The following is a 14016-nucleotide window of genomic DNA, read 5'->3' on the forward strand; positions in this document are numbered from 1 at the left end:
ACTTTTGCAGCCTAACTGCGCTAAGGGGCCCAAAGTCCAATGAGCACCTTTAGGCTTTACAGGGGTGCTTACAATTTAGCACCCCCCAAAATGTCAGGACAGTAAACACACCCCACAAATGACCCCATTTTGGAAAGTAGACACTTCAAGGTATTCAGAGAGGAGCATAGTGAGTCCGTGGCAGGTTTCATTTTTTTTTTTGTCGCAAGTTAGAAGAAATGGAAACTTTTTTTTTTTGTGTCACAAAGTGTCATTTTCCGCTTACTTGTGACAAAAAATATCTTCTATGAACTCACTATGCCTCTCAGTGAATACTTTGGGATGTCTTCTTTCCAAAATGGGGTCATTTGGGGGGTATTTATACTATCCTGGAATTCTAGCTCCTCATGAAACATGACAGGTGGTCAGAAAAGGCAGAGATGCTGGAAAATGGGAAAATTCACTTTTTGCACCATAGTTTGTAAACGCTATAACTTTTACCCAAACCAATAAATATAGGCTGAATGGGTTTTTTTTTTTATCAAAAACATGTTTGTCCACATTTTTAACGCTGCTTGTATACAGAAATTTTACTTTATTTGAAAAATGTCAGCACAGAAAGTTAAAAAAATCATTTTTTTGCCAAAATTCATGTCTTTTTTGATGAATATAATAAAAAGTAAAAATCGCATCAGCAGTCAAATAGCACCAAAAGAAAGCTTTATTAGTGACAAGAAAAGGAGCCAAAATTCATTTAGGTGGTAGGTTGTATGAGCGAGCAATAAACCGTGAAAGCTGCAGTGGTCTGAATGGAAAAAAAGTGGCCGGTCCTTAAGGGGGGGGTAAAGCCCTAGGTCCTCAAGTGGTTAAAGAGAAACTCCGACCCAAGAATTTAACTTTATCCCAATCAGTAGCTGATACCCCCTTTTACATGACAAATCTATTGCAATTCACAAACAGACCATCAGGGGGCGCTGTATGACTGATATTGTGGTGAAACCCCTCCCACAAGAAGCTCAGAGTACCGCGGTACTCTGGGCAAACTGCCACAATGTAACAATGTTCACAGACAGGAAATGGCTGTTTACAGCTGTCTGTAACAGCCAGAACAGCTAGAAACCGCTACATAACCTGCCCACAGTAACAATGTCACCATGTAATACATGTCAATGTTAATCTGGGAGAGGAAAGATTTTACAATGAGCAAACACTGACTAAATCATTTATACATAATTATTGTAAAAATGAAGCACTTTTTTATTATATTATTTTCACTGGAGTTCCTCTTTAAATGTATTCAATGAAATAAATGCATTTGATATAGTTAGTAGAGATGGCCCGAACGGTTAGCCGGCGAACGGTTCCCGGCGAACTTCCGGGGTTCGCGATCGCGGAGAACCGTGAACTTTTCCGGAAATTTGATTCACCCCCCATAGTACATCTTTAGGGTCAACTTTGACCCTCTACATCACAGTCAGCAGGCACATTGTAGCCAATCAGGCTACACTCCCTCCTGGAGGCCCTCCCCCCCTTATAAAAGGCAGGCAGCGTCAGGCATTTTACTCACTCGTGTGCCTGCAGTAATTAGAGAAGGGAGAGCTGCTTCAGACTCTTGTAGGGAAAGCTTAGTTAGGCTCTTGTAGGCTTGTTAGCTTGCTCCTTGCTGATTTTTACTGCTAAAAAAAAAGCACCCCTCAACAGCTCTTTTGAGAGCTAATCTTGTTCTTGTGATCTTTTTTTTGTGTGTGTGGCCCACTTGCATTATATACAGCCCTGTCAGTCAGTCGCAGCTGGCCTTTGGCCCCTTAATGCCTACTGTGCCACTGCCAGGCCCAGCACATTCAGTGACTACCTGTGTGTGTGACAGGCAGCTGCAAATTTGTAATCTCAATCACTGCACCTGTTCACTGTTTAGTCCACCTACGTACGTGAGTGCACGCATTGTTAATACCACTAGTCATTGCACCCGTTCACGGTATGTGTGTGTGTGACAGGTGCACATTTGTAATACCCAGCAGCACTGCATATACCAACCTACCTGTTCAGTGCACCCACCTACCCAAGTGAGCTCACGCAGTGTGATATATAATACTACCAGTCACTGTACCTGTTCACGGTACGTGTGTGCGACAGGTGCACATATGTAATACCCAGCAGCACTGCATACAGTTGTTGTTCAATTCAGCATACATGTTGTTCGGTGCACCCACCTACCCATGTGAGCGCACACAGTGTGCTATTTAATACCACCAGTCACTGTACTTGTTCACATTACGTGTGTGTGACAGGTGCACATTTGTAATACCCATCACTGCGTATACCTACTACTTGTTCAGTGCACCCACCTACTTACGTGAGCGCACGCAGTGTGATATACCACTCTGTGCATACCTGTTAACTGCACCTGTGTGACTGCACATTGTACAGTGCATACCTTTCACTTCATCCCCCCCGATATGGACAAAACAGGTAGAGGAAGAGGCAGACCCAGAGGAAGGCCTGAGGTGTCTCAGGCAAGCGAAGCTGGGCAGGATGATTATGATGACGACGATGATACGGATGTCACGTGGGATCCTAAGAGACAAGATGACCAAGGGGACAGTTCAGAGGGGGAGTCAGAGAGGAGAAGTAGGAGGAGACGAGTTCCTGAAAGAAGCAGGGGGAGCTCGTCAGGGGCGTCGCTAGCCCTGTTTTAGGGGGGCACGTGCCCCCAATCTTTCCTGGGGTGCCACGGATCTCCGCCCGGCCGCCCCCTCTATCAAGACTCAGCGGCTCCCTCCAGCCGCCGCGTCACTGACAGTCTCAGACCTCAGGATCAGGCGGCGAGCCGGCGACCAATCGTGCGGGCGCTAGGACCCAGCGCCCGCACTGATATGCGGAAGTGACATCACTTCCGCATATCGAGCGGGTGCGTCCAGTGCCCGCTCGTACATCTGGTCGGGTCGCCGCTGATCCTGAGGTCTGCTGAGAGGTAGGGGGGGAGCGGCGGCGGCTAGAGGGGGGGCCTCCCTGTCACTCACTCAAGGGGCTCCCTGGCACGCACTCACTCCCTAAAGGGGCTCCCTGGCACGCACTCACTCCCTAAAGGGGCTCCCTGTCACTCACTCACTCCCTAAAGGGGCTCCCCTGGCACTCACTCACTCCCTAAAGGGGCTCCCCTGGCACTCACTCACTCCCTAAAGGGGCTCCCCTGGCACTCACTCACTCCCTAAAGGGGCTCCCCTGGCACTCACTCACTCCCTAAAGGGGCTCCCTGGCACGCACTCACTCCCTAAAGGGGCTCCCTGGCACTCACTCACTCCCTAAAGGGGCTCCCTGTCACTCACTCACTCCCTAAAGGGGCTCCCTGGCACGCACCCACTCCCTAAAGGGGCTCCCTGGCACGCACTCACTCCCTAAAGGGGCTCCCTGTCACTCACTCACTCCCTAAAGGGGCTCCCTGTCACTCACTCACTCCCTAAAGGGGCTCCCTGGCACGCACTCACTCCCTAAAGGGGCTCCCTGGCACGCACTCACTCCCTAAAGGGGCTCCCTGGCACTCACTCACTCCCTAAAGGGGCTCCCTGTCACTCACTCACTCCCTAAAGGGGCTCCCTGTCACTCACTCACTGCCTAAAGGGGCTCCCTGTCACTCACTCACTCCCTAAAGGGGCTCCCTGTCACTCACTCACTCCCTAAAGGGGCTCACTGTCACTCACTCACTCCCTAAAGGGGCTCACTGTCACTCACTCACTCCCTAAAGGGACTCCCTGTCACTCACTCACTCCCTAAAGGGGCTCCCCTGGCACTCACTCACTCCCTAAAGGGGCTCCCTGGCACTCACTCACTCCCTAAAGGGGCTCCCTGGCACGCACTCACTCCCTAAAGGGGCTCCCTGGCACTCTCACTCCCTAAAGGGGCTCCCTGGCACTCACTCACTCCCTAAAGGGGCTCCCTGGCACTCACTCACTCCCTAAAGGGGCTCCCTGGCACGCACCCACTCCCTAAAGGGGCTCCCTGGCACGCACTCACTCCCTAAAGGGGCTCCCTGTCACTCACTCACTCCCTAAAGGGGCTCCCTGTCACTCACTCACTCCCTAAAGGGGCTCCCTGTCACTCACTCCCTAAAGGGGCTCCCTGTCACTCACTCACTCCCTAAAGGGGCTCCCTGTCACGCACTCACTCCCTAAAGGGGCTCCCTGTCACGCACTCACTCCCTAAAGGGGCTCCCTGGCACGCACTCACTCCCTAAAGGGGCTCCCTGGCACGCACTCACTCACTAAAGGGGCTCCCTGGCACGCACTCACTCACTAAAGGGCCTCCCTGGCACTCACTCACTTCCTAAAGGGCCTCCCTGTCACTCACTCCCTAAAGGGCCTCCCTGTCACTCACTCCCTAAAGGGGCTCCCTGTCACTCACTCACTCCCTAAAGGGGCTCCCTGTCACTCACTCACTGCATAAAGGGGCTCCCTGTCACTCACTCACTGCCTAAAGGGGCTCCCTGTCACTCACTCACTGCCTAAAGGGGCTCCCTGGCACTCACTCACTGCCTAAAGGGGCTCCCTGGCACTCACTCACTGCCTAAAGGGGCTCCCTGGCACTCACTCACTACCTAAAGGTGCTCCCTGTCACTCACTATCGGGGTCCCTGTCACTCACTACCTAACTGGAGGTGCCTGTCACTCACTAGCTAACCTGGGGGTCCCTGTCACTCACTACCTAACTTGGGGGGGCTACCATATTAAGGGGGCATTCTGCCTATTTATGTGAAATGCTGTCTATTTATGTGCCTCATGACTGCTGAATGTGTCTTGTTGGGAGCCTTATGATTTGTTGGGGGCCTCATGATTGCTGAATTTGTCTTGTTGGGGGCCTCATGATTTGTTGGGGGCCCTCATGATTGCTGAATTTGTCTTGTTGGGGTCCTCATGATTGCTGAATTTGTCTTGTTGGGGGCCTCATGATTTGTTGGAGGCCTCATGAATTGCTGAATTTATCTTGTTGGGGGCCTCCTGATTTGTTGGGGGCCTCATGATTGCTGAATATGTCTTGTTGGGGGTCACATGATTGCTAACTGCGAGACTATGGGAAAAGCTGAATCCTTATCATATGAGACAATAGCATTAAACCTACTTTTTTAGCGTTTTAAAACAGAAAGTAAAACTGGGAGGTTCTAAAAAATTGAATACATTTTTCAGGAGTAGGATGGATGAAATTGTTTATCTTCACAGTTTATTTTCAACTTGGATTTTCCATAATGTTCATGTATGAGTTAAAACGTTTGTACAGTATTTAGTTTAAATTGCTGTTGCCACTTTGCGATAGATACCGGTAAGTGACTTTTGGGTTGCAGTTTGGGCACTCGGCCTCCAAAAGGTTCGCCACCACTGTCCTAATCTGATGTCCCACCATTGCTAGGTTCATGTAAATTTGTCTCCACCCATTACCACACCTATATTCTGGTCCATGGCCCACCCATTTTTTGGTGCGGCGCGATAAGCACGCCGCACAACGTGATCGTCATATTTTTGGCACGCTAGCTGCAGTGTGCTGAATTCTGCTGCCTACAGTATGTACAGTATACGCTGTTCTCTAGTGCTTGCACTGTGTGCTGATTTACCTCCAGTGTGTACAGTGTAAGGTGTTACTCTGTGCCTTTTATTGATTGTAAACCAGCTGTATTGTATGCTGATCCCTGCTACTTTCAGTATGTACAGTATTAGCTGTAAAGCCTGGTACACACATACAATTTTGATTAGCCAATTTTAGCTCTGTTCATAAAATTCATTGTCTGTTGGCCCACTTACTGCACGGGGGTGGGAAATTGGGGGTCAGTGATTGACCAATCAAAATTGTATGTGCGTATACATCTTTGATCTATGCCTATACTGATTGTAAATGATCGAAATAAAGGACAGGGGGCTCCGTCCAATATTTCGATGGGCAGGCCCGTTATCCGTAGCTTACACCGCTGCTAAGTTCATGTACATTTGGCCCCACCCACTCACCGCATGGCCACGCCCATTTTTTGCCGCGGCGCGCTGCGCGCGCCGCATGTACCTCCCCGCCTGGTGCCCACAGGTGCCACTGATCTCCAAGGACCCTAGAAACGCCCCTGGAGCTCGTCATCATAAACAGCTGGTGGCAGTGTCCGGCGCCATGTATCGCCACCTATGGACAGCCAGCCAACATGCCCTACAACGTCAGCTGCTGATGCCACCATAGTTGCCATCACCCCAGGGGGGAATCAGTGGTTTGGAAATTTTTTTGGTGTGTCTGCCTTAGATCAGAGCAATGCCATCTCTTCTCTCTGCCTCCAAAAATTGAGCCGTGGAAAGCCCAACACCCACGTAGGGACAACTGCCTTACGAAGGCACATGCAGAAAAGGCACAAACTGCAATGGGAAGAGCACCAGAGGAAAAACAGCACACAAAAGAAAAGCCACCCTTCTTCTCCTCTTCCTCCTTCAGGTGCAGCATCTTCAGCCGCTTTCTCCCTTGCACTTTCACAATCACAGCCACTCTCCTCCACTCCGCCCTCACCTTGAGCGGTTCCTGCTCCTCTGCCCACAGCAGCAGTCAGGTATCCGTGAGGGAAATCTTTGAGCGGAGGAAGCCAATTTCTGCTAGTCACCCCCTTGTCCGGCGTCTGACTGCTGGCTTGGAGGAACTGTTAGCTCGCCAGCTGTTACCATACCTGAGTGGACTCTGAGGCCTTCCGTAAATTTGTGGCCATTGGGACACTGCAGTGGAAGATACCAGGCCACAATTATTTTGCCAAAAAGGTGATACCCAAACTGTACCATGAAGTTGAGAGGCAAGTGGTGTCATCTCTGGCACACAGTGTTGGGTCAAGGGTCCATCTGACCACGGATGCCTGGTCTGCCAAGCACGGTCAGGACAGGTACATTACTTACACATTCCATTGGGTCAACCTGGTGACCGCTGGCAAGCAGGGAGTACGTGGCTGTGCAGAGGACCTAGTGACACCTCCATGGCTTGCAGGCAGGCCTGCTGCCACCTCCTCTCCTCCTGCTACATCCTCTTCGCTGTCATCCTCCTCCTTGGCAGTTCAACTCTACTGGTGCTGCGATCTGCTCTCCAGCTACACAGCCCCAGCTCCCCAGGGCCTATGCTGCATGCCAGGTACGACTGTGTCACGCCATCTTAGACATGTCTTGCCTTAAAGCGGAAAGTCGGACTGGAGCAGCTCTCCTGGCTGCTCTGAACAAACAGGTGGATCAGTGGCTGACCCTGCACCAACTGGAGATCGGCTACGTGGTGTGTGGCAACAGCAGCAATCTCATTTCAGCTTTGAATTTGGGAAAGTTGACACATGTACCCTGCATGGCACGTGCTCAATCTCGTAATTCAGAAATCTGTGTCTAATTACCCAGGCTTACAGGGCATCCTAAAGCAGTCCAGGAAGGTGTGTGGGCATTTCAGGCGGTCTTACACGGCCATGGCACGCTTTGCCGATATTCAGCGGAGAAACAACTTGCCGGTGAGACGCTTGATTTGCGATAGCCAGACTTGCTGGCATTCACCCTCCTGATGTTCGACCGCCTGCTACAACAGGAGAAAGCCGTCAAACAGTATCTCTACAACTACAGTCAAAGGGCACAGTCTGGGGAGATGGGGATGTTCTGGCCGAAGTACTGGACACTGATGCGAAATGCCTACAGGCTCGTGCGGCCGTTTGAGGTGACAAACCTGGTGAGTCGCAGTGAAGGCGCCATCAGCGACTTAATCCCATATGCCTTCTTTCTGGAGCGTAGAGTGGTGGATCAAGCTGTGGAGGAGCGTGAACAGGAATGGGAGGAAGAGTTGTGGGATCAATTCTCAGCAAAAGCAGATGATTCCTCAACACCTGTGGCAGCACAGAACTGGGAGGAGGAGGAAGAGTCGTTTGGGGAAGAGGAGTCAGATGATGAGGAAGGCGTTGTTTTGGAGGAGGAGGATGAGGCGGAAGAACAACCGCAGCAGGTGTTGCAGGGGGCTTGTGCTACTCAACTTTGCCGTGGTATTGTTCGTGGCTGAGGGGAGGAGGAGAACTTAGCTGACATCACTGAGGAAGAGCAAGAGGAGATGGATAGTACGTCTGCATCCAACTTTGTGCAGATGGCGTCTTACATGCGTTCCAGCCTGTTGAGGGACCCCCGTATAAAAAAAACTCAAGGGGTGGCCACGCTACTAGACCCTCGGTATAGGCACAAAGTGGCAGAGATGTTTCCAAATCACCAGAATGCAGAAAGGATGCAGCACTTGCAGAACAAGCTGGCAACTATGCTTTACAATGCGTATAAGGGTGATGTCACAGCACAATGCAATAAAAGTGCCACTACCAGTAATCCTTCTCCCATGTCCACACAGGCAAGGACAGGATGCTGCAGCGATCTCATGGTGATGTCGGACATGCGGACATTCTTTAGTCCAACACCTCGCCTTAGCGCTTCCGGATCCACCCTCCACCAACGCCTGGACCGGCAGGTAGGCGACTACCTGGCCTTAAGTGTGGATGTAGACACTGTGAGCAGCGATGAACCCTTGGACTACTGGGTGCGCAGACTTGACCTGTGGCCAGAGCTGTCCCAATTTGCCATCCAACTTCTGTCTTGCCCTGCTTCAAGCGTCCTGTCAGAAAGCACCTTCAGTGCAGCTGGAGGCATTGTCACTGAGAAGAGAAGTCGCCCAAGTCAAAAAAAAGTGTTCGGTACCTCCCCTTTATTAAAATTAATGAGGCATGGATCCCGGAGGGCTACTGCCCGCCTGAAGACTTAGTCAGTCCCCGCACACAGCATCTCTGCCTGCACGCTGTGTGACTGCCTGCCCCATGACTAAGTCGCTCCCCACACAGCATCTTAACCTGCAGGCCGCTTGACTGCCTTCTCCGCCACCACCAACAGGGTCCAGGACTCCAGGCGTGTACATGCCTGCCTAATTTTTCTGGCTGCACTGCGGCTGCAACAACAAAACAAAAGGCATATACATGTGTCAATTCCCCTTTGTGATCATTACCTTGTCGCGGTGAAGGGGCCTGCGTATCGCAATGAAGCAATGACCGACGGCTATATGAATGTCTCGGGGGGTGGCACACCAAAGATAATAAGGTCGTTGCTTCATTGTGGACAGACCAAATTCGATCAGCTGGACAGTCTCTGTTGTTCTGTCATTGAGCTACCTCAGCCTAGCGACCATATGGGCTTGAAAACCGCTGTTGCCTGCACTCTCGCCGCGGTGCACACCAGTCCAGCACGGCCGTCACAACACAAACAGCTGTTTGCGATGCGTTACACAGTGAGTTTGGTGTGTCAGTGTGAAGCAGTACTCTAATTACACTCCCTGATTGATGTATACACATGCAAGTTGTTTTAAAGCACTGTAGGCCTCCAATTTAGCATTCAATGTGATTTCTGCCCTTAAAACACTGGCTTGCGTCAAATCCAGATTTTTCCCCGGGACTTTTGGCGTCTATCCCACTCCCCCATGCAAAAACTCAGATGTTAGACTCCTTGAAACATCCTTTCCATCACTTTTGTGGCCAGCATAAATGTTTCTAGTTTTCAAAGTTCGCCTCCCCATTGAAGTCTATTGCGGTTCGCAAAATCGGAGGTTCGGGCCATCTCTAATAGTTTGAATGTTAAATCATCTTCTGTTATCCCATGCACAACAGCATTCAGACTGCAAAATGGTGGGGCAGCACAGCCCTGACAAACTTATTTACAGGAAACATAAGCACGTGATATGATGCATTAGGAGGCTATTGGTCTGTACAGTGCTATTCTCATGTCCTGACTTGCTTACATTTACTGGAGACATATTTAATTCGCTATGTATCCTTGTAATGTGTTAGTCTGATTGATTCACTGCATTTGTTACCCTATTCCTCCTGTTTTCTCCTTATGTCTCCTCCACCTCCTCACACATTTATTTTATTGTCTTACCTTCCTCCCACCCACCCCTGTCTGTTCTCCTCACAGTATCCAGCGAGTTGCTGTATGGATTTTGGAAAATTATTATCACGACTTTCCCGTCTACAACCCTGCCCTCCTGAACCTGCCAAAATCCATCCTGAACAAGAAAATGTCCGGATTCAAGGTCTACTCGCTTGGAGAGGGTGAGATGATGATGTTTTTTTGTGAGGCTGCTTTGGTGTTTCCTCTTTGTTTTTACCTGTTGTCATCTCCTTGTCCTCAAGAACCTTGTCGGCTTGTTTTGTATGTTGTTCTCTCTTGTTATTCATCTGATACTGGAATTACCATATTTTTCAGAATATAAGACACACTTTCTCCCCCAAAACTGGCAGGAAAGTGGGTGCCTCTTATATTCAGAAGGTTACACCATACCGTACCGTAGAAGTGGTGCGCAAGGAAGGTTTATCACCTGATCCTGCCGCCGCCTTCATCTCCCCCTCGCTCTGGTCCTGCTTCTACATGAGCTCCTCTTCTCCTGCAGCTGCTGGCTATATCAGGAACACTGCTGCTGCCATACAGGTCCGGATCCTTTGGTATTCCAGGGAATTGTACTTCCACATTAGAGGCTGTTACTGTAACCACCAGCGGCCCATGTGCACCTAGGTCATGCATGACGTATGGCACCAGTTTGCCACTAGCAGTTACAGTAACAACCACTGATGCAGTAGTACAATGTCCACGTGGTACAGAGGACCCAGTCCTGTATAGCAGCAGGTGGCCACATGATATTGATCTCACCAGCAGCTGTAGGAGAAGAGGAACTTGCATAGAAGCAGGACTGGAGCAAAAGGGAGATGAGTGCTGCGGCAAAATCAGATAATATCTTAAGTACTGAGGTGTTAGTGTAGTGCAGTGTAGGTGTAGTGTAGCTTGGCCGGTGGGGCAGCAGGGATTAGTATAGGGTAGTGCAGTGTGGCAACAGTGATTACTGTAGTATAGTTGGGCAGTGTAGCTTAGAGACAATTTGTGGGGTAGATTCCCCCTGCATTACAGATACACCAGGCTTAACTTTTTATTTTTATTTTTTACTGATCTTTTTTATTTATTTTTTTACCACTAAACCTAGATGTGTCTTAGAGTGCAGAGCGTCTTATATTCAGAAAAATACAGTAAAGCTTTTCTTCATGTAGGTGAAGCCCAGTTAAACTGGTATATTAAAGTGAATAATGATGGATAGACTTCTAGTCTACAGTTATCTCTTTTGGTGTCTTTAATCACTCTCTCACAGGCGCATAATGCATGTGCCACCTCCCCCACCCACAGCTGGACTGCCAAACTGTTGTGCTCTACATTATATTAAAAAACAAAACTCTTAAAACAAGAGTAACAAAATCATTCTACTTTGTGATGTTCAAACTTTTTAAAGTTTGAGTTCTGGAGGAGTGGCCTTGTCATTAGTCAATAAGTCCACTTTCACACAGGTGTGTTGCATTAGGCACTGTTTAGCGTACAAAAACTGCACTGCACTGCAGTGCAAATGCTCAGATGCGCTGCGATCTGAGTCCAATATGGCCAAAGCAAAATTGTAGGGCCTTGGTGGAATTGCATGCGGTACAACACTCAATGGACTTCATTAGCAACACATTTAATGTGAATTGCACTCTTAGATGCACACAGTGTAAGTGAATGGCAGTGAATGAAAAAAACATTGCCCGAGCGCTCTATTGACCCAGTTGAACATCATTCAAAGTGTTCCCATTAGATCACATCAAAATACGCATGTTACTTTGTCATGTTGTGTTGAATGCTCATTGGTATGCAATGCGGTATTTTGAAATTAGACTAAAGGTGGCCACGCACTATAATTTTTCTGTTTGATTTTACTGCAATTCGATGAAAATGATCAGTTGTACAGAAAAATAAAAAATATAAATGTATTCGACTGAGAAATCTGATTGAATTTCCTATTTTTCTACTTTTTTTTTTTTTTTTTTTTTTTTTTTTTGGGAGTTTGGACGTGTTGAAAAATTCAGGCCAACTTTACCAAGAATTGTATGGTGCGTGATGGATTGACAAATTGTATTCAACCAGAATAAATTGTATCCAACTGTTCAGTACATGCCAAATGTTATTTGTTTGTATAAACAACAAAAAGGATGGAAGCATAGAGTGTTTGTGTATGTACAGTGCTGCCCATAATTATTAATACCCCTGGCAAATTTTGACTTAAAGTTCATTTTATTCAACCAGCAAGTCATTTTTTGAAGGGAAATTACATAGTTGTCGCCCAAAAGATAATAAGACGACGTACAAGAGGCATTATTGTGGAAAAAACATTTTTCCGCTTTTATTTAAATTTGATCAAAAACTGTCCAGTACAAAATTATTCATACCCTTCTCAATAATCAATAGAAAAGCCTTTATTAGCTATTACAGCAATCAAACACTTCCTATAATTGCAGACCAGCTTTTTGCATGTCTCCAAAGGTATTTTTGCCCATTTATCTTTAGCAATGAGCTCCAAATCTTTCAGGTTGGAGGATCTTCTTGCCATCACTCTGATCTTTAGCGCCCTCCACAGATTCTCAATTGGATTCAAGTCAGGAATCTGGCTTGGCCACTCCAAAACGTTAATGTTGTCTGCTAACCATTATTTCACCACTTTTGCTGTGTGTTTTGGGTCATAGTCATGCTAAAATGTCCATAGGTGGCCAAGGCCAAGTTTTTCTGCAGACTACCTGATGTTGTAGTTGAGAATCCTAAAGTGTTGCTCTTTTTTCATGGTGCCATTTACTGTGATTAGGTTTCCTGGTCCATTGGTTGAAAAACACCCCCAAAGCATTAGGTTCCCATTACCATGTTTGACAGTGGGGATGGTGTTCTTTGGGTTGAAGGCTACTCCTTTTTTACGCCAAATGAAGAAGGCCTCATTGTGACCAATAAATTAAATTTTTGTTTCATCTGACTAGAAGTCTTCTTCTTTGTCCAGATGAGCATTTGCAACAGCCAAGCGAGCTTTTGTGTGCCTTATCTGGAGAAGTGGTGTCTTCCTTGTTCTGCATCAGTGGAACCAAGCAGTGTGCAGTGTCCATTGGATTGTCTGCCTTGAGACATTGCCACCAGCAGAGCCTAGATTCACCAGGATGGCCTTGATGGTAATCCTTGGATTCTTTTTCACCTCTCTCACTATCCCCCTGGCCAGCAAAGGTGTCACTTTTGGCTTCCGACCATGTCCTCTGAGATTTTCCACATTACAGAACATCTTATATTTTTTAACAATACTTTGCACTGTAGCCACTGGAACTGGAAAACCTTTATAAATGGACTTGTAGCCCTTTTCAGACTTGTGAGCAGCCACAATGCGCATCTGCTGGTCCTCACTGAGCTCTTTTGTCTTAGCTATGATTGTCAACAAACCAACTGCAGAGAGCTGCTGTTTTTCACCTGTTGAGTAGATTAACCTCCTAAGGGCCCGTTCCCACTTGCAATCGCAGAACGCCGGCGATTAGCGCAGAAAAATCACTGGACACTGCGGCGGTTTTGGAGCGATCGCAATTAGCATGCTGTGCACGCTAAACGCGGAACGCTCGTCGCCGGCAAACCGCTGCATGCAGTGCGGTTGCGGTTATCACTAACCGCAACCGCGGCAGTGAGAACACTGCCACTCGCTACATTGTGTAGCAGTTCTTGCAGAACCGCTAGCGGTTTGCCGTGATTCCCGCTCAGGTGAGAACGGGCCCCTAAATGTTAAGCCGCTCAGGAGGTTTTGCTATCCTGAGTCCGCCGCTATGAAACTTTTTTGTATTTGTACTGATAAATAAGCTGTTAGCTGGCACTAGGCTAGCTAGTATATGTGGCCGGCACCCCCCGATTACCCAGAATCCCCCCAATCAGTCCGCTTATACATTACCCAGCCTGGCTCCAGCGATCGGCGCAGCCTCCACGGACCGCTCCGCTCTTCTCTTTGGGATGGATCGTACAGGGCGGCATGACATCACCGATGTCATGCGCAGACCCGATCCTCCCCATAGAGAAGACCAGATCTGTGCAGGGAGGCTGTGCTGATCGCTGGAGCCAGGCTGGGTAATGTATAAGCGGAAGGATTCTGGGAGATCGGAGGGTGCTGGTCACATATACTAGCTAGC

At 48.4% G+C, this 14016-nt stretch overlaps 1 protein-coding gene across 1 annotated transcript in view; it reads left to right on the plus strand.

Moving 5' to 3' along the window:
• The window catches only part of VANGL2 (VANGL planar cell polarity protein 2), a 251628-nt gene that overhangs the window by 111197 nt on the left and 126415 nt on the right, over nucleotides 1-14016 (plus strand). Inside the window, exon 4 of the mRNA XM_068254933.1 lies at nucleotides 9938-10074. Within this exon, the coding sequence (XP_068111034.1) occupies nucleotides 9938-10074 (137 nt within the window). The remainder of the gene's footprint in view (nucleotides 1-9937; nucleotides 10075-14016) is intronic.

The sequence above is a fragment of the Hyperolius riggenbachi genome, chromosome 9, assembly GCF_040937935.1.
Source record: "Hyperolius riggenbachi isolate aHypRig1 chromosome 9, aHypRig1.pri, whole genome shotgun sequence".
Lineage (NCBI taxonomy): Eukaryota > Metazoa > Chordata > Amphibia > Anura > Hyperoliidae > Hyperolius > Hyperolius riggenbachi.